The sequence below is a fragment of the Cavia porcellus genome, unplaced genomic scaffold (genome assembly GCF_034190915.1).
Source record: "Cavia porcellus strain 051 isolate PalLab524CR breed Dunkin Hartley unplaced genomic scaffold, mCavPor4.1 scaffold_28, whole genome shotgun sequence".
Classification (NCBI taxonomy): domain Eukaryota; kingdom Metazoa; phylum Chordata; class Mammalia; order Rodentia; family Caviidae; genus Cavia; species Cavia porcellus.
In genome coordinates, this window is record NW_026947511.1 from 29,865,876 (window position 1) to 29,889,306 (window position 23,431).

The window sequence follows — 23,431 nt, forward strand, 5'->3', positions numbered from 1 at the left end:
CCCAGCCCCAGGCATACCAGGTTAGCTTGGGAGGGCTCCAGCTGACACCCAGGAAGCCCTCCTCCAGCAGGCAGGGAGCACCCACCCTAGGAGCAATGATAGCTCCCCAGGTGCATCCCCCCGACGGAGGCTAGGGATCAGCCCTCTGCTCCAGACCCTGAGCTGCTGTATGCGGGGGAGGCAGGAGTGAGGGCAGCCCCAGGGCTGGTCTTTGAGATGCAGGTCCCAGGGGTCCTGCACACCCACTTGAGGACCCAACATCTTTTGGCAGGGGTAGCCTGACTCCAAGCAGCCACCAGAGGCCCCAGGGTATATCCAGCAGCCTCTCCTGGGCTGGCAAAACTCTTCCAAGGGAGCCTCCACCCTGTACCCCTCAGCTTCTCCTGAGGACACCTTAACTGGTTATGAATGTCCAGAGCTGGGTAAGACAGCCCCAATTCCTGACTGCGATGCTAACAATGAGTGAGTTCCTAAAGGCACAGATGTCCCTCCCAGGTCTCCCAATAGTGGCAGGAAGCCAGTACCCTGGGAGCCTCCCTGTTAAACAGTAAACTTCCTTCCAGCCCTGAGTTGCCTGTCCCTTCTTGGAAGCTGCATGTTCACTTCTCTGACTGTGTCCCATGTCATCCAGCTGACAGCACCATCTCAGAGGCCCGGCCATCCTGGGTGACATGGAGAACCGTTCCATGCCCATTCCTGGCAGCGATAAGGATGGTGTTCATTGCCATGGCAGCAGGCAGGGCCCATGGTCATGGATGCAGATGGAGCCTGGAGCTCAGAGTAAATTTTGCTGAAAACAGGAAACCACGAAGCCCAAGATACATTCACTTGCAAGGGTCAGAGCAGAAGAGCACAGGAGGAAATAGGGCAGGAAGTGCGGTGGCTGTTCCGCCAGGGGCCACCTCCCTTCTCCACACAACAGCAGCCAGGCCCGGGCCAAATTCATAGAAACTGTCCCCACCTCTGAAGGGATAGGCCACACTGTTCCTGAGCTGGGGGGCCAGAGGTGGTCTGTGGCTTGTCCTTGGACCCTAGATAGCACATTCCTGCCACAAAACAGGTGTCACCTCCCTGCTTCTACCTAGAGGGTCCCCACAAGCTGGGAGAGCAGCTCACCCTTTCTGTGGCACGGCACAAAGCATCCATGGCAGCAGGTGGAGCATAAGAAGGGACTCTGGGGACAAAGCAGCAGCCAGCATTTGGTGTTATTCCTGCCATGAGGTCTGCGGCTGCTCTCTGTTCAAGACCTCCATTCCTGCCCCAGGCACAGCAGGTGCCCCTACTCTATGGCCTATGCCTGGGGGCCTGACCTAGGGGCGTATCTGGGCGCTAAAGGGGCTCAATACTGTCTGCAACCCCAAGCAGCTCCCATCCCCACCCCTGGACATAGAGGTCTTCTCCACTGGCACGCTGGTCCTGAGTCCTGGCCTGCAGTCCTAGTTTTCGGTCTCTGCAGAGTCAGCAGAGGCTGCTGGGCCATGAATGCCCACATTGGAATTATGCTCTCCACAGTGCCCAGGGCTGGGGGAGTTGCCCAGCCTCCCCACCCTCTCCCCCAGTTCTGTCCCGTGCTTTAAACCCTTCAATGACAGTTCCACAAAGGTCTCCTTTATGAGATACAAAAACAAAGCCAGGTCGCGCCTTGCTGTGGGAGACCCCAGCGAGAGTCCAGGAGCTGAGAGGAGCAAGCACTTCTGTGTCCTGGTCCCGCCCACAATCCCATGAGGTCACCGGCTGAACAGCAGCCCAAAGGCTGGAAGTAGAGGAGTCCCCAGGCCTCTGCACATCAGAACCAGAGGAGAGGGATCGATCTGGTGCTTTCAGTTCATTAGCCAGCTCACGCCTGTTGCCCTTGCAGTTTTTAATAGCATCCCCTTAGTACTTATACAGTTACCCTTGCTGTTGCCCTCGCTGGGCCCTGGAGCAGGGGACATGGAGAGTGGGACCTCTGCTCTCACCTTCCCAGCAGGCTCCACCCACCTCCCTCTCGGTCTTCCGGTCTTCCGAAGTGAGTGGCACAACCTGTTGCCTGGCCTCAAATTGCCCAAGATGCCAGTTGGCTCACAGTGGCCACTGTGCCCACTGTTTATTTCCTGTTTCAGGGCCTCTGGCCACTGAACTTGGGCTATAAATGCAGGCAGTGGGAGCCCTAGATGCATAACCTGTTGACAGATCCTCAGAGACTTGCTAGCGGGTGGCCGCTCGAGGAGCCCCAGTGGCTGGGGACTGGCAGGCCCACCCAGAGCCCCCACGGTACAAAGAGAGAGGCCAACAGAGAAGCAGCTTTGGAGAGGGGACAGGGCAACCAAACCAATCTCAGCAGGCAGGGATCTCTCCACCTCTGGTGCTGTGACTCATGCTTGGGAGGGTGGCACTAGGAGGGCCTGCCCAGTGCCAACCTTGTTCTGTCTGCTGCCGAGTCCCAGACTCCTGTCTCAGGGAGACAGGCTGCCGTAGAGCTGGAAATCTGGGAACTTCTTAGGACGAAAGTCATTTGGCATCTGTAGGTGGTGAAATTCAGGTCCTCAGGGGACCCAGCACCCTAACATCCTTGGGGCAGGGGTGAGCAATCCAGCATCTTCTCCTTTGCCCTACGTAGCATCCAGAAGGTAGAAGGTCTGGGCAGTGGGGCTACAGTGGAGTCTGGGCTCAGAGCAGGAGGATGGAGGCCAGCCATGGCCTAGGTCAAGGGAGCCAGTCACAGGGTGGCCCGGGCTCAAATGCACCTTTCCCAGATCCAGCCAGCATCGCCACTGTCCTCAGCTGGCTTAGATGAACTCAGAATGTGGGGAGTCAGGGACTGGCTCTGCAAAAGAAAGGACAGGCAAAGTGAGCAGGGGGTTCTCTGCCCCTTAACCCCCAACCCTGCTCCAGGAGGCTGTGAGGACTTCTCAAGGAGGATGGCCTGCGGACTCTTGGAGTTGTGACCTTGAAAGTCACAGAGATACTCACCCAGGGATGGAAAGAAGATGTCCCCGGGACCCAGAGGAGACAGAGGAGTGTTGGGTTCAGACAGCAGGTGCCGCCCAGACTCAGAAGGCTGTCGCTGGGCCACGTAGGTCAGAGGGGGCCTGGCCTTGGCCTCGGGCATCCCATGGGGAGGTGGAGAGACCTCAAAGCCAGGGTTTTCAATTCCCTGAGTAATGGGACTAGAGAAGCAGAACGGAAGGTCACCCACCGGTGCTGCTGGGATGGAGCACAGCTGTGCTCTCCCTGCCTCCCCTTTCTCCTCCCACCTCCCCACACACACACACCAGGCCGCAAGACAAAGGTGTGGGCTGCACTCTACCCCCTCTCTGAGTCCAGGGCGCCTGGGCAGCCACCGCTCTTCCTGAGATCTGACCATCACTGCAGTCGAGACACCCCCCAAACACCAGATTTAGGAGATAACGATGTTAGGGTCGAGTATCTCCAGAGCTCTCTGAGCTGAGTGGATGGGTTCTCTTCTCTTCCAGTTGGGAAGGGGATACCTGTGAAGGACCCCTCAACTCTGAGATTGTGGCAGGATCACAGACCAGATTTCCTTTGACTGTGTCTTGGAAACTGTCCTTTTTAAACAAGCAGAGGAGCTGTCAGCCACTGTTTTGGGACAGTGGCTGAGGTCCTGAGTGTGGCTCATTCCTGAGCTTGTCCTCTGTCCCAGGCTGCAGCCAGCTGCCAGTCCAGAGTGCAGGACCCACACTTTCCCACCCTGTGCCCAGCCTGCTACCTACGCTGGCTCCCTTCAGCATCTGCCCTCCTGCCCGGAGACCCTGCAGAGAAGGAGCCACCCCTTGGGCTGGAGCTGGGCTTGCTGGGACCACTTTGAGCGTTTCGGTATCTGCCTGTTGTCACCCAGTGGCAGGTGCTAGGTGGCTGAGCAGGGCCCTGCTACTCAGGAATAGCTCCTCACTGCCTGCTGGCCCTGGCGACTGTGTCTCTGTGGGCCTTACCTGTCCATCCGTACCAGCTCCTGGGCACCTAGGAACAGACAGAGAACCTGGTCACAGGAAGGAAGGCCTCCCTTGACAACACCCTGGCAACCTGCTGGCAGAGACCCCTCTGGGCGGGTGGGCAGCAATCCCTCCAGCAGCCCCTGCCCTGCCAGGGATCCCGCTGCAGGTGGCCTCCAGCGAGTGGCTCACTTCATAGATGAATGCAACTCAGCCTCTTTTGTCCAAGTGCACGCAACATTTGCCACCAGGGAGCTCAAGGCAGCCTACACTTTCTCCCATGGCTCATAACACAGACCCTGGAGATTTAAGATCAACCAGAGGCCTGGCTTCTGAATTTGTGAACTGTGGTTTCCTGTTTGGACACTTGCCCCCTTCTGGACTTCAGCCATGACTTAAGGTCATTTCCTAGCTAGAGGGTCCTCTCTGCCCTGTCCTCCATGCCATGTAATAGGGACATCTCCTGCAGAGCCTTAGGGGACCAAGCATCCCGTCACTTCCCAGCTGCCCAGTTTTTACACTTCATTCATGCTGGGGCAGTCCTGGCTGACTCTAGGGGTTCTCACCCCTCAAACTGGCCACCAGCCAGATGCAAGAGCCCCCAACTTCCCTCTTTCTTACAGTGCCCCACATCTTCCGCCTGCAGACCCTTCACTTTAAGGAGCTTCGCTGCTGAGGGCAGATGGGGAAATGGGGTGGGGGAGGGGCGCACGAAAGACAGCTCGGGAAGTTGCACGGAGTTCCTGAAATCTGCAGCGCTGTGGCTGCTGTTTACAGGGGTTGTTCCGTGTCAGGCTTCATGCGAGTATGCAGCGTGTGTTTGTTCATCTCATCCTCTCCTCCATGGCCTAGGGCATGGATGTGGGTCCCACTTTAGAGCTGGAGAAACTGAGTCACAATCTAAAGTGGGAGAGGAATCCAGGCTCAGCAAACTGCCCCTAGCCCCTTTTTTTTTCTTTTGGCTCATTCCTGAGCATCTCCTCCAGGCCAGGATCCAGTACCTTCCTGCCAGAGCACACCATACACATCCCTGACCTGCCGCCCACTCCGGGGGCCTCTGCCTGTGCCCTGGGACTCAAGGGCCTTTCTGTTCCCAGACCCCCAGGGCAACTGCTTCTGTAGAGCCTGCACAGGGGAGATGACCCCAGGCTCTCCTGACTTCTATTTTGCAAGTGGTGTCTCTGTTCCTAAGTCTGAGATCAGATGACAATCTCAACCTTTTAAAATTTTCTTTTGGGAAGTGAGAGGACTGATCCCAAAAACATTTTTTCTGAGAAAATAAGTAATTGTTCCTGCTCTGTTACTGCACACAGTGAGGGGGCAGGGCTAGAGAAGTGGCCGATGGCTCCAAAACAGTGTCACGTAGAGTTCCAGGGACACACGGAACATGGGGCATCATGCACCCCTAAACAAGCACTGTGCCCACACGGCCTCCCAGTCCAGTTGTCCTGTGTTTTCCTGGGACAGATTGGGACCTTCCCAGGAGCCAGCACTTAGCCTGAAGGTGTCACAGTGCATGGAGTAGGACTCACCCCACTCCGTGTCCATGGGGCACCTGCTAGTGTTGTGACTCTTCTTCCTCCACCCATCACCCCCTTCCCAACAGGAGCCACTAGGAGGTGGGGCCCCACCTGGGGGAGACACACACACACACACACACACACACACACGCTCAGCATCCTCTACCCAGAACGCATTTGTTCCCTAGTTCCTGTTCCCTGTTCTGACCACATGACAAGGCAGTGCTGTGGTCTGGAGCGAAGGGCACAGAAAGCACCTCTGACTCTGGGACCTGGGGGCTCCCTCCTCGCTGACTGCCAGCCTTGGCATGGCAGCAGCTCCTGGATTTCTCTTCTGCTCTCACCCTGTTACCTGCCACTTCAGGACTCGTGGTTGGGCTATGGGTTTGTGAGAGCAAGGGACAGGCACTGGGAGCCCAAGGGACCCACTGTGGCTGGGCCTCGGGAAGGATGTGGAGTAGACAGAGGCCGAGGAGATCAGGGGTGGCCGGGCAACAGCAGTCCCCTCTCAGTGCCTCTCACGACCAAGCAGGGGCCGGAGGCCAGGAAAGAGGCCCCCAGGGCACTAGAGCCCTGCCCTTGGCAAACTCAGGTCAGGTCAGAGGAGCTCAAGAGGTGCCGTCACCCAGAAGGAGGGTGTGAAAGGTGTTTGTGGCTAGGACCTTGAAGCCTGGTTTCACCACTTATTCGCAGTATGGTTTCTTCAGCAAGTTGTAAAATGTCTCTAAGCCTCAATAAATACTCATCTGTAAAAGATGGTAACGATGGAACCCAGTTCTAGGGGGTTATTCTAAGACCTATGTGAGCAAATGCATGTGACCAGCTTGGCATACAGCCTAGCACAGCAGCCCCATCTGCTAGGGCTTAGTGACCAGTGAGCACTGCTGTTATATAATGACATCGCATCTCCCGGACAGCAAGGATGGGAAGCTGGGAGGCAGAGTTACCTAACATTCAGTTATTAGTTTGCTGACTTTAGAAAACGCCTGAATGAAGTGATCGCTAAGACCCCCTCCTACTTCCAATGTGCCAAAAGTCATTTTTTACTGTGAGGCTTTTTGTGTTTTGTTTAGTTGGAGATAGCGTCCTATCATGTAGTTCAGGCTGGCCTTGAACTCACTATGTCACCCAGGCTGACCTCAAACTCACAGCGATCCTCCCGAGTACAGGCATTTCAGACATGAGCCATTATCATGTTTTTGTCCCAGCGCTTGCTACCAATTACAAAACAAAGCCACCTACACATGAAAGCAAGCCCCCCTGGATCTCTGAGGGGCAGCATGTTTATAAACCAGTGTGAGCTGTTCCCATTACAACTTGTGATTATCATTCATTCAACAGATATTTTATGAGTGGAGCACCAAGCTAACGCTGACCAGGAACCAAAGTATCTGCCAGGCACTCAAGCCTGGTCCCTTCTTCTTGCTTCTAGCAAGGAATAGAGACACAGTGCCTGCCAGGTGACGCAGGGGCTAGGCTGGACATGTCACATGCATGCAAACACACATACACATACATGCACACCCGGGACACATGTACTCACGGCGGTGCGAGGCCACCTGCCTCTGCTTGTAGACCAGGAGCAGGATGAGGGGCAGGCAGAGGATTCCTACGATGCAGGCACTTGTGGCCAGGGCTGCAGCTGTGATGTCTGGAAGAACAGAGAGGCAGCGAAGGTGAGGCCCCATTCCCACTGGTCCTGCTGCAGGGGGAAACTGAGGCCCAGAAAGAAGAGGCTGGACAGCAGGGGACCCACCTTCACCCAGGAGCCCCACAGCATGGAGAAGCCAGACCTGTCACTTAGACGTGCAGCAGCCCCAAGGAGGACCGCACGGACTCCTCACCCCATGCTCAAGTGACAGCTGGACAGCCCAAGGCTACAAATTATCCCTGGAAAAGGAAGCAGGGACCTTCACAGACCCTAGACTATAAGAGTTCAAGGTCAAAGGATGAAAATGTCTTAGAGATAGATAGCAGCGAGGGTTGTACAGCACTGAGAACGTTGTACCCTCCCGAGGAGCACGTCACTTGCTTCCTTCCCACGTAACTGATGAGGTACCCATACACTGCTTACACGGCACCCCTGCCCGCTCAGGCAAATGCTCCTGAGTGTCAATCCCTAGCACTCAGCATGCTGGGCGAGAGAGTACATGTGAGTTTTCTTTTAGGCAATTGCTAAATTGCCCTCAGAAAAGACTGTACCACTTCCCGGTCCCAGTAGCATGGGGGGGGGGTTGATTTATTTCACTTCATCTGCTGACTCTAGGAGTTTAGATGGGAATAGAGGAGCCCGTGGAACCACAACCAGCGTAGACGTGTTTCCTTCCCAATTTTGAGCCCTTCTCTGGGCCAAAGACAGCTGGGATACCTTGTCACTGTGTCAGCTTCACCCCAGAAAGCTTTTGGGATAGAATGGGCCATGGCCCTAAATGCTGCTTTTGCATTTTATTTGGAAATAAAGCCCACTTTTATCTCATCATATGGCAAAACAACACCTTGATATAAACAACTTGCAGGGGTTTGCTCGCATGGCAGAAGGGAACAAACAGTTTGCAAGCACTTCAGAAGTCCCCGTCGGTACAGAAACAGTTGCTGGGCTAATTACAAAGCGAGTTCTGCTCCACATTAAAGCAGGTTCCCTGCAGGTCTTACCAAGGCTGCATTTGAACGTGGAATACTGAAAGTAAAAACATTCTGTAACTCGGTTCTGCTAAACCTCATCAAAGACCTCACTGAAGGCAATATCTGAGAAGCTGGCTGCAGAATGCTTTTTTCTGGTCATCAAAGCAGGTGTCTTCTGACTGCCACTAAGCAATCTTTGGGGCAGTTCTCCAAAGAATGATTCTGCCTGCCTAGGAGGCTTGGTCAGATCTGTCTGCCTGACTCATGTCCCCAACGTGTGTCCCCTTCCTGGCAGCTCCTCCAGGAGATCAGGACTAGGTTCCACTCTGAGAGCCTGAGGTTTCCTTATAACTATGGCTGAGAGTTGGAGCAAGAAATGGGACACTGGGGATCAATCTGTGGGCTCAACTGTCCTCTGAGGCTGTGTGGGAATCTCTGCAGAGCTCAGCCTGGCCACAGCTCTCGCCTGTCACAGCCAGTGCCTGGGCTGGCACCCCCTAGAGAGGAGGCCTGCTCGATCACCATCCAGGCCAGGCTCACCCTAGAGAGGTGATCAGGTGCTGGCAGGGGTGCAACCACCACCAGCTTGGGAAGTGTGCCCAGCATGCTCAGCTGGTCTTTGTCCAGGGCTGCCAGGTTCCCCACGGGTACATGTGGAGGAAGGAGCACCCTGCTAGATCAGTGGAAAGGAACAACAGAGTGAAAAACCCTGAGCAACAGGGGCTGCCTGGGGACCAACTTCCCTGGCTCATAGTCCCTGCTTCCTCCTCCCTTGCACAGATGGACTTTGACTTAACTCCCTAGCCCAGCTACTCTCCCATGTCCCAGAGAGAACACTGAAAGATTCAGGCTGAAGTTAGAGAAGGAAATCTCAATGAACTGCCTGGCTGGCAGCATCATTCATAGATCAAGTACTGGGTGCTGTGGGACATAGTTCTAGATCGAGCAGGGGCTAGAATCTTTCCAAAGGTTCTGGGGTCACATGGGTCGCCAGGCAAATGGCTCTAGAACGGACAGGAAATGAGACCATTTCCACTGTCTGCTACCACCTACCTGCCATCCTGCCTTGGCACAGGGATGGGTGAGAGGATTTGGGGGTCAGGGTCAGCAGTGTGCAACAATAGCCCACAAGAGGCAACAATAGCCCACACCCACAGGCACCTGCACAAGCCACGCACCACTCTCAGCATCTCACAGGTAATAGACGCCTCCTGTGGACCTCATAAACATCCTGCAAGGCCACGTTATTCCAATCATCAGCCCACTGACGATGAGCCAGGTAAGGCACAGGGAGGGTCGGCAGCCTGGCCTGTGCCAAGGTCTTATTCTCAACCACTTCCCAGTACTGCTTTTCTCTGAAACCCACTTGGACTGGCCTGCGGCGCTTACAGAGGTCCTCACCATCACTGTTCTCTTATGTTCGAGCTCACTGGCCCTGGGCACACAATAGTCCCTCAAATAACACTGACAGCTGCCTCCTGGGCAGAAGAAAAAGGATGCATCTGCTCTGATGCCCAGTGGGGTAATGGTGCCCAGAGGGTGGCTGCGCTGCCCGAGCCCCATGCCCCCTCCCAAAGTGCAGCTAGGTTTCTTCTCATCCAGACCTGATTCTGCCTTAGTGCCAAACATCTGTGCTGCCAGAACCAAGAGTTTGGAGGGGGACATCTGAAGTTATCAAAGCCATACCCTCACCCTCAACTGTGGTGGCAGAAGCAAGCGTGTCCCTTTGGTCCTCAAGAAGCCAGTTTACAGACAGCAGCTCAGGGAAGGAGGGGATGCCTAAGTATCCTGGTGATCAAACTCAAGATTTCCGTCTCCTGCAAGAGCTCTAACCACCGAGACTCCTCAGTGCCCCCTCCCTGGATTCCTTCCCTAGATCTCTGCATCCTCTATTTTGCGCCTGATCTCTCTAGCATCACCCCCTTTGGCATCTCGTGTTTCTCTCTCCAGGACTGAAATTGTATGGCTTATTTTCAAAGCTGGGTTGACCCTGGGGGAGGCGGCTGGCCCTTGGGCAGGGTGCACACTCTGAGAGTTTGGCTCTCTGATATCCTTGAGGAACAAGTTCCTTTCCCTACCAGAACCTGGTTTCCCTGGCTATGACACTGAGGCACAGTGGTAGAAGTGACTATCTGTAAGTCCCTTGTAGCTCGGTGAGATCTCAGAGGAAGAAGTGGGACTGGGCATTTGCTCAGAGCGAAGGTGCCGTGAGGAAGTGACTGTCATGCATACACACTGGCGGGGCTGCCCTGTCCTATACACACATGCGTGTGCACCAGTCATGAGCCTCCGCATAGAAAAGAAGTGGCCATGCAGAGGGAAGTGTGGACAGCATGGTAGCTTGTGCCACAAGGACCCTGCAGCTCTGCAGAGGCCTAGCTCAGGCTGAAGTGCACACGCTATGCTTGCTCCTGGCCATTCTGTTTGTTGGTTTGAGAAAACGGATAGTTGGAATATAAAGTCCCCGCAGCCTTTGCGTTAGGGCTTGTCTGGCTCAGGGCCTCCTGGATAGTCTCCCGGAGGCCTCAGCAGGGGCTGGCCTGCCCCAGATGCCTGATGGGTAGTGGGTGGCTAGAAGGACAAGAAAGCCAGGGCCCTCTCTACTCAGAAGAGCAGGGCATCCCAAAGACGTAGCTTTGCTGTTGTCCCTAGGCCGCTGGGCATCCTCACCTGGCCTGAGTGCCCAGCCCTCCTCAGACCCTTAGACCCCACTGTTCTGCCCCTGTGTCTCTTCTTCCCTGGGGCTGGAAAGAAGGGAGGTGAGCAGACCCAGGCTGGCCCAAAGCCAGATCCTGGCTGTGCCCCTGGGCTGTGTGAGCTTGGACAAGTTATACCATCTTTCTGGGGCCCTGTTTCCACATTTGGAGAGTGAAGCTGACAATGCCTTCTGCATAGAGGAAGTGGCCCCTTGAGTCCAGAGTAGCTGGAAGACCAGTGGGGTTCTGGGGCTGTAGCCAATGAAGAAACAAAAGGGATCGGAGCACAGGGGGTGATGGGAGGTGCCATATGCAGGGTGATGCGGTCAGAGGTGAGAACAAGGTCAGGGCTGAGGAGGAGAACAGAGGACACAGCACTGGGAGAGACAGGAGGATGGGCCTTACTGTCACTCTCCTCAGGGGAGGACGGGTACATGATGCATTTGGATGGCGCGTCTTTGCCTGTGGGAGCAAGGAGAATGAGTGTTATGGGGGTCAGGCCCAGAGGCCAGGGACACTTCTCCAGGCCAGTGTCCCTCACCTGTGACAAGTACACATGCTGGCACCTGCCCAGCCAGCAGGAGCTTACACACATGTACACACACACCCTGGCATGTCCTCACCCTGCCCATTCTCACCCCCAGGATCAGTGGGGACCCACGGCACCCACACCTCTGCAGCCCGCCAGCCCCATGTTCTCAGGACACACACATTCCCGTGGGGATGTTAGCTACCCTGACTTGGGCCTATAGAGTCCACGGTCACTGTTATCATGACTAGCAGGATCACACCCCGGCCTGCGGACTCTTCAGTGAGTCCCATGGTCACAATCAGGACCACACACATCCTCCCTCTCCATCACACCAGCAAACCACAAATGTCACAGACACACAGAGCCATCCCTTCTCATACACAACACATGGGAGCACCAGTGCCACCCACATGGTCAATACTGTCTAGCACAGCATCACACAGCTGCACAGCTGTATTCGCAGCATGCACTGGGGGGTGTGGGTGCCTCACCTGTCTGCACCTGCAGCTCAATGGCCCCGTGCGCCCTGTGCTCCGTGTGGTGGTGCTGCAACTCCACCACGAGGCAGCAGTACAGCCCGACGTCCCCCACAGTCAGGTTGCGCATGGTGATGGAGAAGTTGCCGTGGTGATCGGAGTGTGACTCCAGCCCGTGGCTGCGGGCCACGTCGTGGCTGGTGTTAGTGGCCTGGTGGCTTGTGTGGTGCAGGTGCAGGTCCTGGAATGTGAGGTTGCGGATGGGCCGGCGTTCCATGCACACCTGCATCTCGCTCCGTATGCTGCGGTACCATGTCTTGTAGAAGGTCACATCGTGCCTTTTGGACACAGGGCCCAAGAGCCTGCAGGTGAAGGTGACGTTCTGCCCCTCAGGACACACATACCGGGAATATGGCGTGGTGACCTTGAAGGCTGCTACTGGACCTACTTAGAGAAAAGAGAGTCTGTCACCTGCCTGGTACCCTCACAGTGTACGTAGCAACCTTGGCTTGGCCGCTCCCCAGTGGCAGGCCCTGGGCACTGGCAGAGCATGTGAATATGTAAGGATGGTGCCTTGGGAGCTGATGGCCTACGTTTGTAACTCTGCAGGGCAAAGGCTCCAGGGCATTTGGAGGAGGAGGGCAGTGGTCTTCTGGGGGCAGTCAGGGCACTACCAGAAAGAGGAAGGGTCTTTGGACTGGATGGACAGATGGAGTTCAGCAAGTGGAGAGTGTCTCCAGCCAAGGTGGTGGGGAAGCTTGGGCTTAGGGGGACCCAAGGCACCCAAGGGACAGGGACTAGAACTCAGACTCTGGCTCTCTCATGACCTTGGAACCATATCCTAGTTTGAGAAGACTTTTGTTTGTTTGTTTCTCAATAAGCAAATGAGGAAATCTCCAGGTCCTCTTTTTGTATTTGATTTGTTTTGTTTTGAGACACAGTCCATGTGCCCAGCTTCAAACTCATGGCAATCCTCCTGCCTCAGCCTCTCGAGTCCTGGCATTACAGGCATGCACCACCAACCACAACTGCTCATCCTAATCCTCTTTACCCATTCGTACAGCATTCAACGATGTTGAGTCCCCTAAAGTCTCAGAAAAGAGAACACCAAGGTTCAGCCCGTGCTCCTCTGTCTGGTGGCATGAGCCTCAGTTTCCTCCCTGGAAAGAACACAAGCTACAGCACAGGGTCATAAGGACCACGTGAGGGCAGGCTGTAGATGTGAGCGCAGATGCCCGCGGCAGATCACAGGTGACAGCTGTGCATCGTAGGTCCTCACTTCATGGCCATTCAGGGGCTGCAGTGCAGCCAGCAGAGAGGAAAGGAGGGTGCCAATGCGCACAGAAACCAAATGGCTCTGTGCTCTTCGTTGCCCCAGCTGGGGGCGTCTAGAGACCCTAGACCGTTGGTGGCAAACCTATCATGTGTTGTTTTCTTTTAAAACAAAGGATGTTAATGTCTGAGTTCTTTCTAAACTAAACCTCAGTGTTCAGGTTTCACTGCAGTATTGGCACTTTGTGACAAATAGGTGGGTTTGGGGTTGCACTTTGGGCAGTCGTCTCTAGAAGGTTCGCCATCACTGCCCTAGAGTGTAGACAATGCCATCTCCTCCTCCAGATGCCCCTGCCCTGTCCTCAGAGCCCAGGACATTCGGCAGCAGGCTGGGACCCACCAGGAAGACAGAAAGCCCCTGGAGAGGGAGGCAGCCTAGAGCAGCTTCTGTAGTTGCCTTAGGCTGCTCTGGGGTCCAGCAGCTCTGACTCATAGATTCTGGACTTCAGAATCTTCACTGAAACCCAGACATGGAAACACTTACCTGGTAGAAGTGAAGTAAAGACTAGTAATGGTTTACATGAGATATTCAGAAAGTCCCTTGCTAGTGGTTGGTGTTTAACACCTGGGAGCTTCATAGGTCTCTGATTCAGTCAGCGATTCAAGAAACATTTCCTAAGAATGCGGGCGGGGGGGTGGGTGGCTTTTCTCACTAAGCTGTGAGTGATGGATGCACCTCGAAGAGTATCAGGAGCGACAAAGCCATGGCCTCAGAGTGTCTGCAGGAGGGGGGTTTTCAAGGACCAGAACCTTGCGGAGAGCTAGGTCTGGAACCCCTGGTTTGTGGAAAGATATTGCCATGGTGAGCAGATTTCAGAACTTCTAGGCACCTCTCCAGGCAGCAGCACAGGCTGGGGGGAGGAGGGAGGTGGTCTGGCTGAAGCTCCAGAGGGTCTGAACTCCAAGCCCGAGCACCTGGCCTGCAGAGAAGCAGGACGTGGTCAGGTCTGCAGGAAGATGCTGCGCTGCGCAGTGCTGAGGGCTTCGTGCATTGCTGACGAACCCAGCAGTGAGGTGCTGTGTTCAGTCCCATGTCACTGACGAGGAAACCAAGGTCCAAGCCCATCATCTGACGGGTCACCACTGTGACTCTCAGGTTCAGCATGGAGAGGACCAGCCAGGGTCCCTGCAGACAACCAGCCATGCTCTGCTGCCCAGCCCAGTTCTCACCCACAGCAGGCTCAGTGCCAGGCTTTGCCTATACCATGGACTTCCCTCCCTGTCACGGGCCTGGGTGTGGCTGTGTCAGGCACTGGCAGTGGGGAAGAGTGACGAGGGAAGAGCTCTTTGTGCTCCCTGCAAGAACCATAGGGATGCTTTGTGCATCTTCTGGCACCCATGTGGGGTTCCCACCAGCACCTCTCCTCCCGGCACCCTCTGCCAAGTACAGCGGCAACAGTGCCTGCCCTGTGCTCCCACATACCCGGGGGCTTCAGGAGGGCGTCTTGGCAGGGCCGATGCCTCAGGCCAGGCTGGGTGGGAGTGGAGACAATAGCAAGAAACAAAGTACAGCTGGGTGTGGTGGTGTGTGCTTGTAATCCCAGCACTGGAGAGGCTGAGGCAGGAGGATTGCTGTGAATTTGAAGCCAGTTTGGGCTGCATAGTACAACCCTGCTTTAGAAAACAAAAAAAGCAGTAGGGCACAGAGCCACCAAGGAGGCAGAGGCATGAGTGGTGAGTGACTGTGTCCAGAAGAACTGGAGGTGGCCAGGACCCCAGGATGACAGCCCTCTGGGCCCAAGCACTGGTACCCATGACTCCAGGCCTGCACCACAGCAGCGAGGAAGGGACCCTCAGCCCTGGAGGCATCTTCCTTAAAAACTCACAGGGGTACATAGAGAAGCAAAACTTGAGGACAACAGGAAAGGGGCATTGCTCAATCCCCTGCACCCCACACACAAACACACACTTATGCTGCCCACCACCCCGTATGGCCCTGAAGGACCTGTTCCCCTTTTAGAAAAGGAGAAGCTGCCCTGGGGTGCAGGTCTGGGGGAGGGCAGGGGGATCAGTTCAGTCTCTAGCAGGGCGGGCCAGAGAGGAGTGGGCCTGGGGTCCTTGCAGTTTTTTCCTGGGGATGGAAGGGTGGAGGCCCCCAAACATCTCTACTCCCGTATCTGAGGACCCAGCTATGACAAGGCCAGTGTGGCCCATCCTTGAGGAAACTATCAGAGAGCTGTGCAGAGGGCGAGGGCGGCCAGAGCCCCACGCCTGCGCATGCTCGTGTTAGCTGAGAAGGATCACCGGGCTGGAATTATAATTATTTGGCAAGAGGATGTTGCTTATTGTCAGGAGCAGATCCTTGGGACACCTGGGTCATTGTTGGAGGCCAGGGAGAGTGGGTGGGGAGGAAGAGCTTGGCTCCAGGGTGGCCAGGAGCACAGGAGCCAGGAAGGTGACCTGGCCTGTGGCTGTTCAGCCACTGGACTACTCTTGGGGACTAACCTGGCTCCGATTCCAGCCCCTACCTGCCACTGGGCAAGACCTCAGGAGCACCCTCATGACAAACGCCAGGAACCAGGGAACTCCACGTCTCGGGGTTATAGCTGGGCCCACTTAGCTCTAGTGCCTTGTTCTGTGACCCTTCTTGGACCCCCTCTTTCTTCATCTGCAGTTAAGAGACACCACAGGGGTCTCACTCAGCAACACACACACCTGTAATCCCAGCCTTCTGGGAAATTGAGGCAGGAGGGTCACGAATTCAAGCCCAGTTATGGAGACCCTGTCTCAAAACAGAAAAAGGTCTGGAGATATAGCTCAGGGTGAAGGCCCTGGGTTCAATCCCCAGGACCTGGGACATGGAGGGATCCCATGTTTTGACACCCTGACAGCTCTGAAGTGCTGTAGAAAGGAAAAGGATCTGTTTTATGAACACTTATTTAATTCTCCCAACCCTCCCTGACAGTGTAGGTATTTATCATCCTTGTTTTTGTTTTGTTTTGTGGGACAGGGACTCAATATATATAGCTCAGACTAGCCTTGAACTCACTGTATAGCCCAGGTTGACCTCAAACTCACTGTGAAGCAGCCTCAGCCTCCTAGGTGCTAGGATTATAAGTGTGCCCCACCACACCTGGTTTTCATTCCTGCTTTAAAAATGAAGAAATAGAGAAGTCAGGCGACCTCCTGAAGGCCACACCAGCACTCTGTGGCTGAGCTGAGATCCACACCTTGGAACAGGAAGTGCCCCCCCCCACACACAGTGGCAGAGTGACACTCATCTGGCAACTATTTTAGAGAGAAAGAACTGACTCCAAGTTGACCCCGACTCAGACCCAAACAGAAAACATCGTTTTTTCATTCCACAAATATTTAGCAAGTTTCTAACATGAGCCAGGCTGAAGGCAGAGACTGGGGAGGGCAGAGGTCGGTAACTGCTTGGAATTTAGACCCGTGTCTGAGCTTTGTAGCTGCAGTGCCTGGGCCACAAGTGGGACACGGCCTCTGGTGACATTTTTCCCCCAGAGTAGGGGGAGAGGAGTTCACACTCGGCTCTCACCTCTTTGGACTTCAGTTTCGTGACCTGTGCCTCTTTCCACCCAGCAGGCCTCCATGAGCAGCCAGGGGTGTGCACGGGATGCGTGTGTAAGAGTGGGCATGTGTGGGTGTGGACAGGCCTGTGTATTTTCTCTGACTGGGTGTAAGCTTTGCCCCAGTTGCCAAGGCAACACCTAGCCGTGGGAGCTGGGTCCCCAGCTTGATTAGCCAGGCCTGGGAGCCCCACCCAAACAGCCAGTCTCTTCAAGTAAACAGTTCAAGATCACCCTGTGACCTCTGCTGTAGAGGAAAAGGGCCTGGTCCCTGGCCTCACAGATGTCCTCAGCAGGCACTGGCCCTGCTTCCCGCTCCCTGCTAGGCTCTTTCTCTTAGCACTGTCCAAGACACAGCACAAGGGGAAACAGAGGCTGGAACCCTCAGGATCGAGACTGTCACTCTAAGAAAGGAAGTGTCCTGGGACACAGGCAGAGAGGGCTGAGGCCAGCAAGTCTGCTCAGGGGGCTCTTGGGCCCTGCGAGGACAAAGGGCATCTCAGATGTGTTTATTGATACCTGCCCCAGCAGGAAGTGGCCATTCACATAGACAAGGAGGGCCGGGAGGGGAAATGCTCTCTATGGGAGGAAGCAACACTTCCAGCACCTTGGGAAAGTGTCTGTGAGGCAGGGACCGAGGCTCCTGGGAGGGCCTGGGCATTGGGCCAGGGGCTTTGGCCCAGGAAGCTTCTCAGAGTAACTCTATCGCAGACTCAGGAGTCCCTGAGGAGGACCGTGCACTGCAGGGCAGCCAGCTCTAACCAGCTCCCTTGGGACCCACTCAAGTCTCCAGCGGGAGGCTCAGAGGAGGTGACCATACAGCTGCCTTGTGCCGTGCATTGCTCTAAGCACTTCTACATGGGTGATTCCATCGCCCCTCTCACCCTGAGAGGTAGGTGGTGTCGCCACCTCCATCTTACAGATGAGGAGGCCTGAGCACAGATAGCTTAAGGAACTTGCCCAGAGCTTCACAGTAAGTGCCAGGTCAGGATCTGAAACCAGGCCTCCTGAGGTCAGAGATCATCTCACTGCTCCCTAGGGCCTAGAAATAGATGTGCACCAGCTGGAGGCTCCGCCTCCTTCCCACAGATGGACAGATGGTTTGGCCAATGAGGGCCCAGCTTGCCAGGCAGCAGCTATAACTTGGATAGTTTTACTTTTGGTTTTACATTAAATAACATTGAATCATATAGAAAGAAGCTTATTCCCTTTTCAATTCTCTCTCGGTCCTGATTACATCAAAGAGAAAGTCCCAGTTTGATGCCACTATGCCTCCCTTGCTTATCTCCTTTTCTTTTTTTTAATCAGTATTACTACTGTATTATTTCCCAAACGACAGCAGCAGGCTCCAGACTCAGCGCCTTCCCCAGGCTAAAGTTTCCAACTAGAATTTAATGCCCTTATTTGGTTTTCCTATTATGTACTTTAATGACTTTGATCTATTTATGGTAGGTGATACTGGCTTTCCACTTATGACAATGATATAAAGTTTCCTTTTGAAATTTACTTACTCAAACAAAACAATGAGTAGACTTAAAAAAAAAAACAAAACAGTACATACCATGATGGCAGATAGGGCAGAAATCAAAAAGGTAGTAAGCACAAGAGCTTGGGAAATACCACTGTGGAACTACCCGTTAGCGTAGCCTGACTGAGTCCCTGTCATCCAGCCTGCCCGCTGCAAGACAGAGAGGAAGTGTGTGTTTAGGGTCCCCCAGGGAGGAGCAGCAGAGCTGAGACTACACCTCGGTTCTCCTGGACGACAGGACTCTAAGTCAAAGGCAGCAGAAGCTGGGCCTGCTCAGTCTTCCAAAACTCCATTTTGGAATCACTGGTGGCCAGGATGGTAGTCATTGCCTTGCTGTTGGGGGATACCCAGCCACACATGGACTGTGGACATCAGAGACAAGAAAGATCCCATGGAGATACGTGAACCCTGAGCCCGGCTGGGCTTGAACTGCAAGGTCCCCATCTTTTCTCTAAGACTAGCGGCAGGCACCTCCCCGTACCCTCAGACTCTAGGCACCTGTGGGGGACAGAACGCAACCTGTGCTCATCCCTTTGCCATGCCTTAGACCCTGGAGGCAACAAGACACTAGCACAGAAAACCAGAAATAACCTGTTACTCCACATTCACCAGGGTCAAGGGGTCAGGCCCCCCCCCCCCGCTAAGCCCACTGCCTCAGAGGGAGAGCTACAGAAGTGAGAGGACTTGCCCAGCACACTAAGCAACTTGCCCAAGGTCACAGAGCAATGAATAGCCAGTCTGGGATTTGAACTCATGTACAACTGATTCTCAAAAGCCAAAGCAAGGACTGTACAGCAGCCCTGGCATGTAGGGCGCTGCCCCAGCCCCCTTTCTTTGTCCCCACCCAAGTGTCCCATCGGGAGACAAGGCCATGCAAGAAATGCCAGGGTATCCTTGGCATCGGAAGGCATGGCGCTGACCTCTGGCTCACCCTTGTCTGACGAGGTCAGGCTGGGCCTGACACAATCGCTAACCTAGAACATAGGGCTCCAAGCTTAGGAGATGGGGCTCAGACACTGCCAGCAGGCACATGGGCTCAAGAGACCCTCCTTTCCTCTCTCCTGCTGCATTTACAGGGATGGTCCAAAGTGCACCCTGCCTGGGCCACGCTCTTTCAGAGAGGTCAGACCCCAGAGGGCCCTTGGCAACTTCAGGTAAAGAGGAGCAATCGGGTGGCTCAGTGAGGGGCTCCTCAGTGGCCTCTGGGGTCACCTGGCAGTGGATAGATGCCCCTCTTGCCCATGGACTGGCTTCGGGCTGCATCTGTGCTTCTGTCCAGCTGTGGTGGGGAGTGGGCTAGGGATTGCCCAAGAGCTGACCACTGCTGTGTCAGAGGCTTGCAGGTCTAGGTTATGCAATAAGGTCCACAGCCTCACAGCAGGAAGGGGAAGATGGGTCACTCTCTTCCTAGCCTCAGTGTCCCCCCAAGGGCTCAGATGTGCTGAGCCCTGAGTTTGGGACTCCTGAGTCAGCTTCAAGGACAGGTGAAGGATAGTAGATGGGTCCTAGGAAAGAAGAGGACCTTTGGGAGCTGGTGGATCCTGGCCCCCAAGGCACCCTATCAGCCATCCTGCCTGCGCCAGGCATAGAAAGGGTTGTGCCTCTGCTGGCTCCCGGCTCCTGAGCATCTTGACACCACCGCCATTACCTTGGCACTGGCCTGCCCTGGCCACTCCATCTCACCTTCTGGCCATGAAGGCTTTGACTTGTGTGATCATGCCCAGGGCACGGCATGCCTAAATTACAGTCAGTGCCCAGGCCAGGGGGAATCTGACTTCTTTTGGTGGAGGCAACTTGGAGCAGCCAGGTTAGGAAGAGACATAGTTTAGATACACAGACTATGTTTGACATCACATAGTTTAGATACCAAGACCTCTGGAAAAGAAGGTTCCTAGCTATGAAGGTGAAATCAGCCAGGGCTTCTGGGCTCCCCTTGGGCCTCTCTGCAACTGGAATCTCTACGAGCAGGTCCTACACCCTGCTTCTCTAGGACTAATTTTCCCAAATTGGAGCTGCTGAGCCGACAGGAGCCCAGCCAAGTACAGGCAGGGAAGAGGGCAAAGATATAGGAAGGGTCTTGTGCAGTCACTTGGGCGGGAGACGAGGTAGGTGGCCCCTGGGGTGGGGGGCTTCCTGCCTGTGGCCACCCTCTCTCTGTTTCTTTTGGAAGCCTTGGTGCAAGACTGCCCCATTCCCTTCCCCTACCCACTCTCTCCCTCCTGGGTGTCATCTTGGGGAGCATCCAGGCCAGGGCTTGGGCAGCTCATCTGCAGGGTGTGACATCCCTCCTTATCGGAAGACCAGGCCAGAGTGCAGGTGCTGAGATATAAAGCTGTCTCAGAAACCCTGCTTATTTTTAGGGTGTCTGGATATCTGCTAGGTACTTCTAGTCTCCCCCTCTGCCTCTTATCCCATCTCCCCGTTCCTTCTCTTCTTTGGACCTGCCCATTGGGTCCCTCTGCCAAGCCCTCCACCTCTGTCCTGCCTCACCACATGACTCACACTTTCCCTGGGCCCTCCCGGTAAGTTTGGATCCCAGGCTGCCTGCCAGACCCCTCCAACCTGGAGATTCAGCCTCTACAGCTCTGAACAGGCAAGAACTGAGTGTCCCCCACCACCATCCAGCCCCTGTGTCCTGGCCAGGAGGCCATCTGGAGCTGTGACAGGCAGGATCTTAGCCTTGGCACTTCCCTATGTGGAGATTCCATTTGCACTGGGGAAACTGAGGCCGCAGAGATGCAATGTTATCCAGGTACAGAAGGGGCAAGGCTGAGCTAGAAGAAGGCCCCGCCTCCTCCCCAGGCCCCACATCAGTCTGTGCTGCAGCCCCTTAGATGGCAGGAATCCGCTGAGCACTTAATCTGGCTGTCAGATGGGACCCTGTGGGCACGGCTACCCCCATCGGAGTACACCAGTGTCCACCCTGAGCGGCATCCACCATAGCTCGGCCACAAGCATCACCAGGGCACAGGGCATTTGGCAGAGGGTACCACACCCCCTGCACCCCTGAGATGGAGCCCTGAAGCTAGAGGGGCAGGACAATGCCACAGCTGTCAAAAGCAGGACACGGACACTGGCACCAGCTGGCTGCACCCACCCTACTCATCCCGCCCTGCTTGTAGGCAGTAGCTGTGCCCCGGGCTCTCTGGGTTAAGAAGGGTAAGACAGGCAGCCCTCAGGGGACTCTTTGCCTGTGACCAAGTCAGCTGTCAGAACGTACAGAGTGCCCGATGCCCAGCTGGGATACTTGGGCACGCTGCCCAGCGGTCCGCAGCCTCCGTGCGGTGGACGGAGGTCCCAGCAGGTGACGGGGGCCCGCAACCTGTCGCCTCTCCCTCCCGGCGTGCTGCCCAGGAGCCCGAGAACTTACCTTGGGGCTCAGTCAGGAAGAGAACGAGGAGCAGGGGCCCCCAGCACCGGCCGACGGCCTCCAGGGCCAAGGGGACGAGCATGTCGCCGTCGGGCGGAGCGGGCGCCGTGGCAGGGGACGGGCGGGTCGCTGGGGCCGGCGGGACGCGGCCGGCCGGGGCAGCCTCCCAAGCGAGTGCGGAGCCAGCGGAGCACAGCGAGCGGCTGGGCGGAGGCTGGCGCCCCACCGCGCCCCCGGGCGGCCGTGCGCGGCACTGCGCCGGAGGTCGCACGCGAGAGGAGGGTTAGCAGATAGATCAGCAAGTTTCTCGGCCTGTGTCAAGCGCTTTCTGCCCTCTCCAGCGCTTTCGAGAGTTTTGTTATCGTTGTGCAACCGAAGAAACGGATATACGTCTAACATAGCATATTATCATGGTGTGTATCTGCCTTTGGCCACTTAATGTAGGGCCTGTGTGCTGCATTCTCCAACCAGGGCTCAGCTCCAGTTGTAGAAAAATGAAGAATGAATGAATGAATCTGACACTGGTGATGAGCTAAGCAGGCTGGAGTGGGCCTGCCTGTGTACTCAGTGCCTGAGGCCCTTTGAGTCTGCGCACATGCGGAACAGCCACAGCAGGTTGGACATGTCCCTGCCCCAGGACACGTGCGTGCAGTGTGTCCCGCCAGGTCCCCTTGAGCTCTTCTGCCCCAGGCCCCACTGCCCCTCAGCTCTCCACCAGCTCTCCCTCCCCCACATCCATGATGGCCACAAGGCCCTGTGGCACCCCCAGGCACCCATCCTCCTACCCAAATTCTGGTCACCCCTCCACAACATTACTGGTCCTTTGGATGTCCCCATTCATCTCTGTCCATACCCCCTTTGGCTGCCATACTGGCTTGAGGCTCCAACCAGCTGGTTTTTCATTCGGCCCTTCTGTCTTCCTGAGCTTCGGGGGATCATGGGCTCCTCCCTGCATGGTTCTGAGGTCCTACCACAAGCCAGGCATGGAGAGACAAACCACTAAGCAAGAGCATGTAGGACTTCCTGATGGGGTAGAGTAGGTGGCCGTACAGGGGCCGAAGGGTCACAGGAGAGGGCGGGCTCCCCTTGCTGTGTCCAGTGTCCCCCAGCTCAGATTTGATGGCCCTTATGGATCTGGAGCTCCCCAGTGACCCCAGGCTAAGAACAGGCAGAGCACAGCAGTGTCAGGAATCGGGCTGGTGGGACAGACTAGGAACCAAGAATTAGGGGTGGCCTGTGAATGCCCTGTTCCATGTCACAAGCTCTCTGGGGGCTCCCAGCCCTGGATCTAGGCGAGGAAAGACCACAGCAGAGGAAAAGTGTGGAGTGTCCTGTTATTACATGGTGATCTTGCACAGGTCCAGTCCCCCCTGGAGGCAGAAAGGACTGGGATGGGATCCGAGTGTCAAAGGTGGCCAGGACAATCCAGGTGCTTCAGCGTGATTCTGGCCTTGTGACCCCGCCTAGGGATACCCGTGTGCCTTTCTGGATGGCAGACCATGAGTATTCTTCCATCACGGAAGGTACTCAGCCGACTATGATCAGGGGGGCACTATGCCCTTTCCATCTGGCCATCGTTTGGCAGAGGTGAAGTGGGGGGGATCACTCCTGGGTGACTCGGAGGTCACCTCCCAAGAACAGCTCCCCGATTTCTTCTACTTCCTCCCCACCGCACTGCCCAGCCCTGAGTTTCCTAGGGTTGCATCAAGTAAGACATGCATTGCCCAAGGTGTGGGGCCAGCATACTAAAGCCCTCTTTCCCTGAAGCCTGAGGCAGGGTAGGGTGACTCACAGCAATAACCTTCGAGGCTTGACTTTCTCTTTCTCTAGGAGCCAGAGGGAGGAAGACCATACTCCACTCTGGCCTCAGAGCAGGAGGCCTGCAGGGGCAGC

At 55.6% G+C, this 23,431-nt stretch overlaps 2 protein-coding genes across 12 annotated transcripts in view; one reads left to right on the top strand and one right to left on the bottom strand.

The window, feature by feature from the left end:
* Window positions 1-23,431, top strand: part of Cdh23 (cadherin related 23) — a 374,671-nt gene that overhangs the window by 315,443 nt on the left and 35,797 nt on the right. The window contains exon 37 of one of the 10 annotated variants that reach the window (XM_063238637.1): window positions 7,161-11,153. The exons of 7 other annotated variants lie outside the window; for them this stretch is intronic. In XM_063238637.1, the coding sequence (XP_063094707.1) occupies window positions 7,161-7,256 (96 nt within the window). In that variant the 3' untranslated portion in view covers window positions 7,257-11,153. Of the gene's footprint in view, window positions 1-7,160; window positions 11,154-16,152; window positions 20,691-23,431 lie in introns of those variants that run through there. 2 more of the 10 variants (XM_063238634.1, XM_063238636.1) reach the window with 2 other exon arrangements.
* On the bottom strand, window positions 1,587-21,821 carry Vsir (V-set immunoregulatory receptor). Of its 2 annotated transcripts, none has more exons than XM_005005314.4 (7): window positions 21,539-21,821; window positions 11,794-12,225; window positions 11,176-11,232; window positions 6,996-7,103; window positions 3,933-3,960; window positions 2,953-3,149; window positions 1,587-2,806 (listed from the first exon to the last, which is right to left on the bottom strand). In XM_005005314.4, exons 1-7 carry the CDS (start codon window positions 21,618-21,620, stop codon window positions 2,769-2,771), a joined length of 942 nt encoding a protein of 313 aa, XP_005005371.2. In that variant the 5' UTR covers window positions 21,621-21,821; the 3' UTR covers window positions 1,587-2,768. The 2 variants fall into 2 exon arrangements, with proteins under 2 accessions (XP_005005371.2, XP_005005372.2); XM_005005315.4 differs by having other exon boundaries at window positions 11,794-12,222; window positions 21,539-21,743.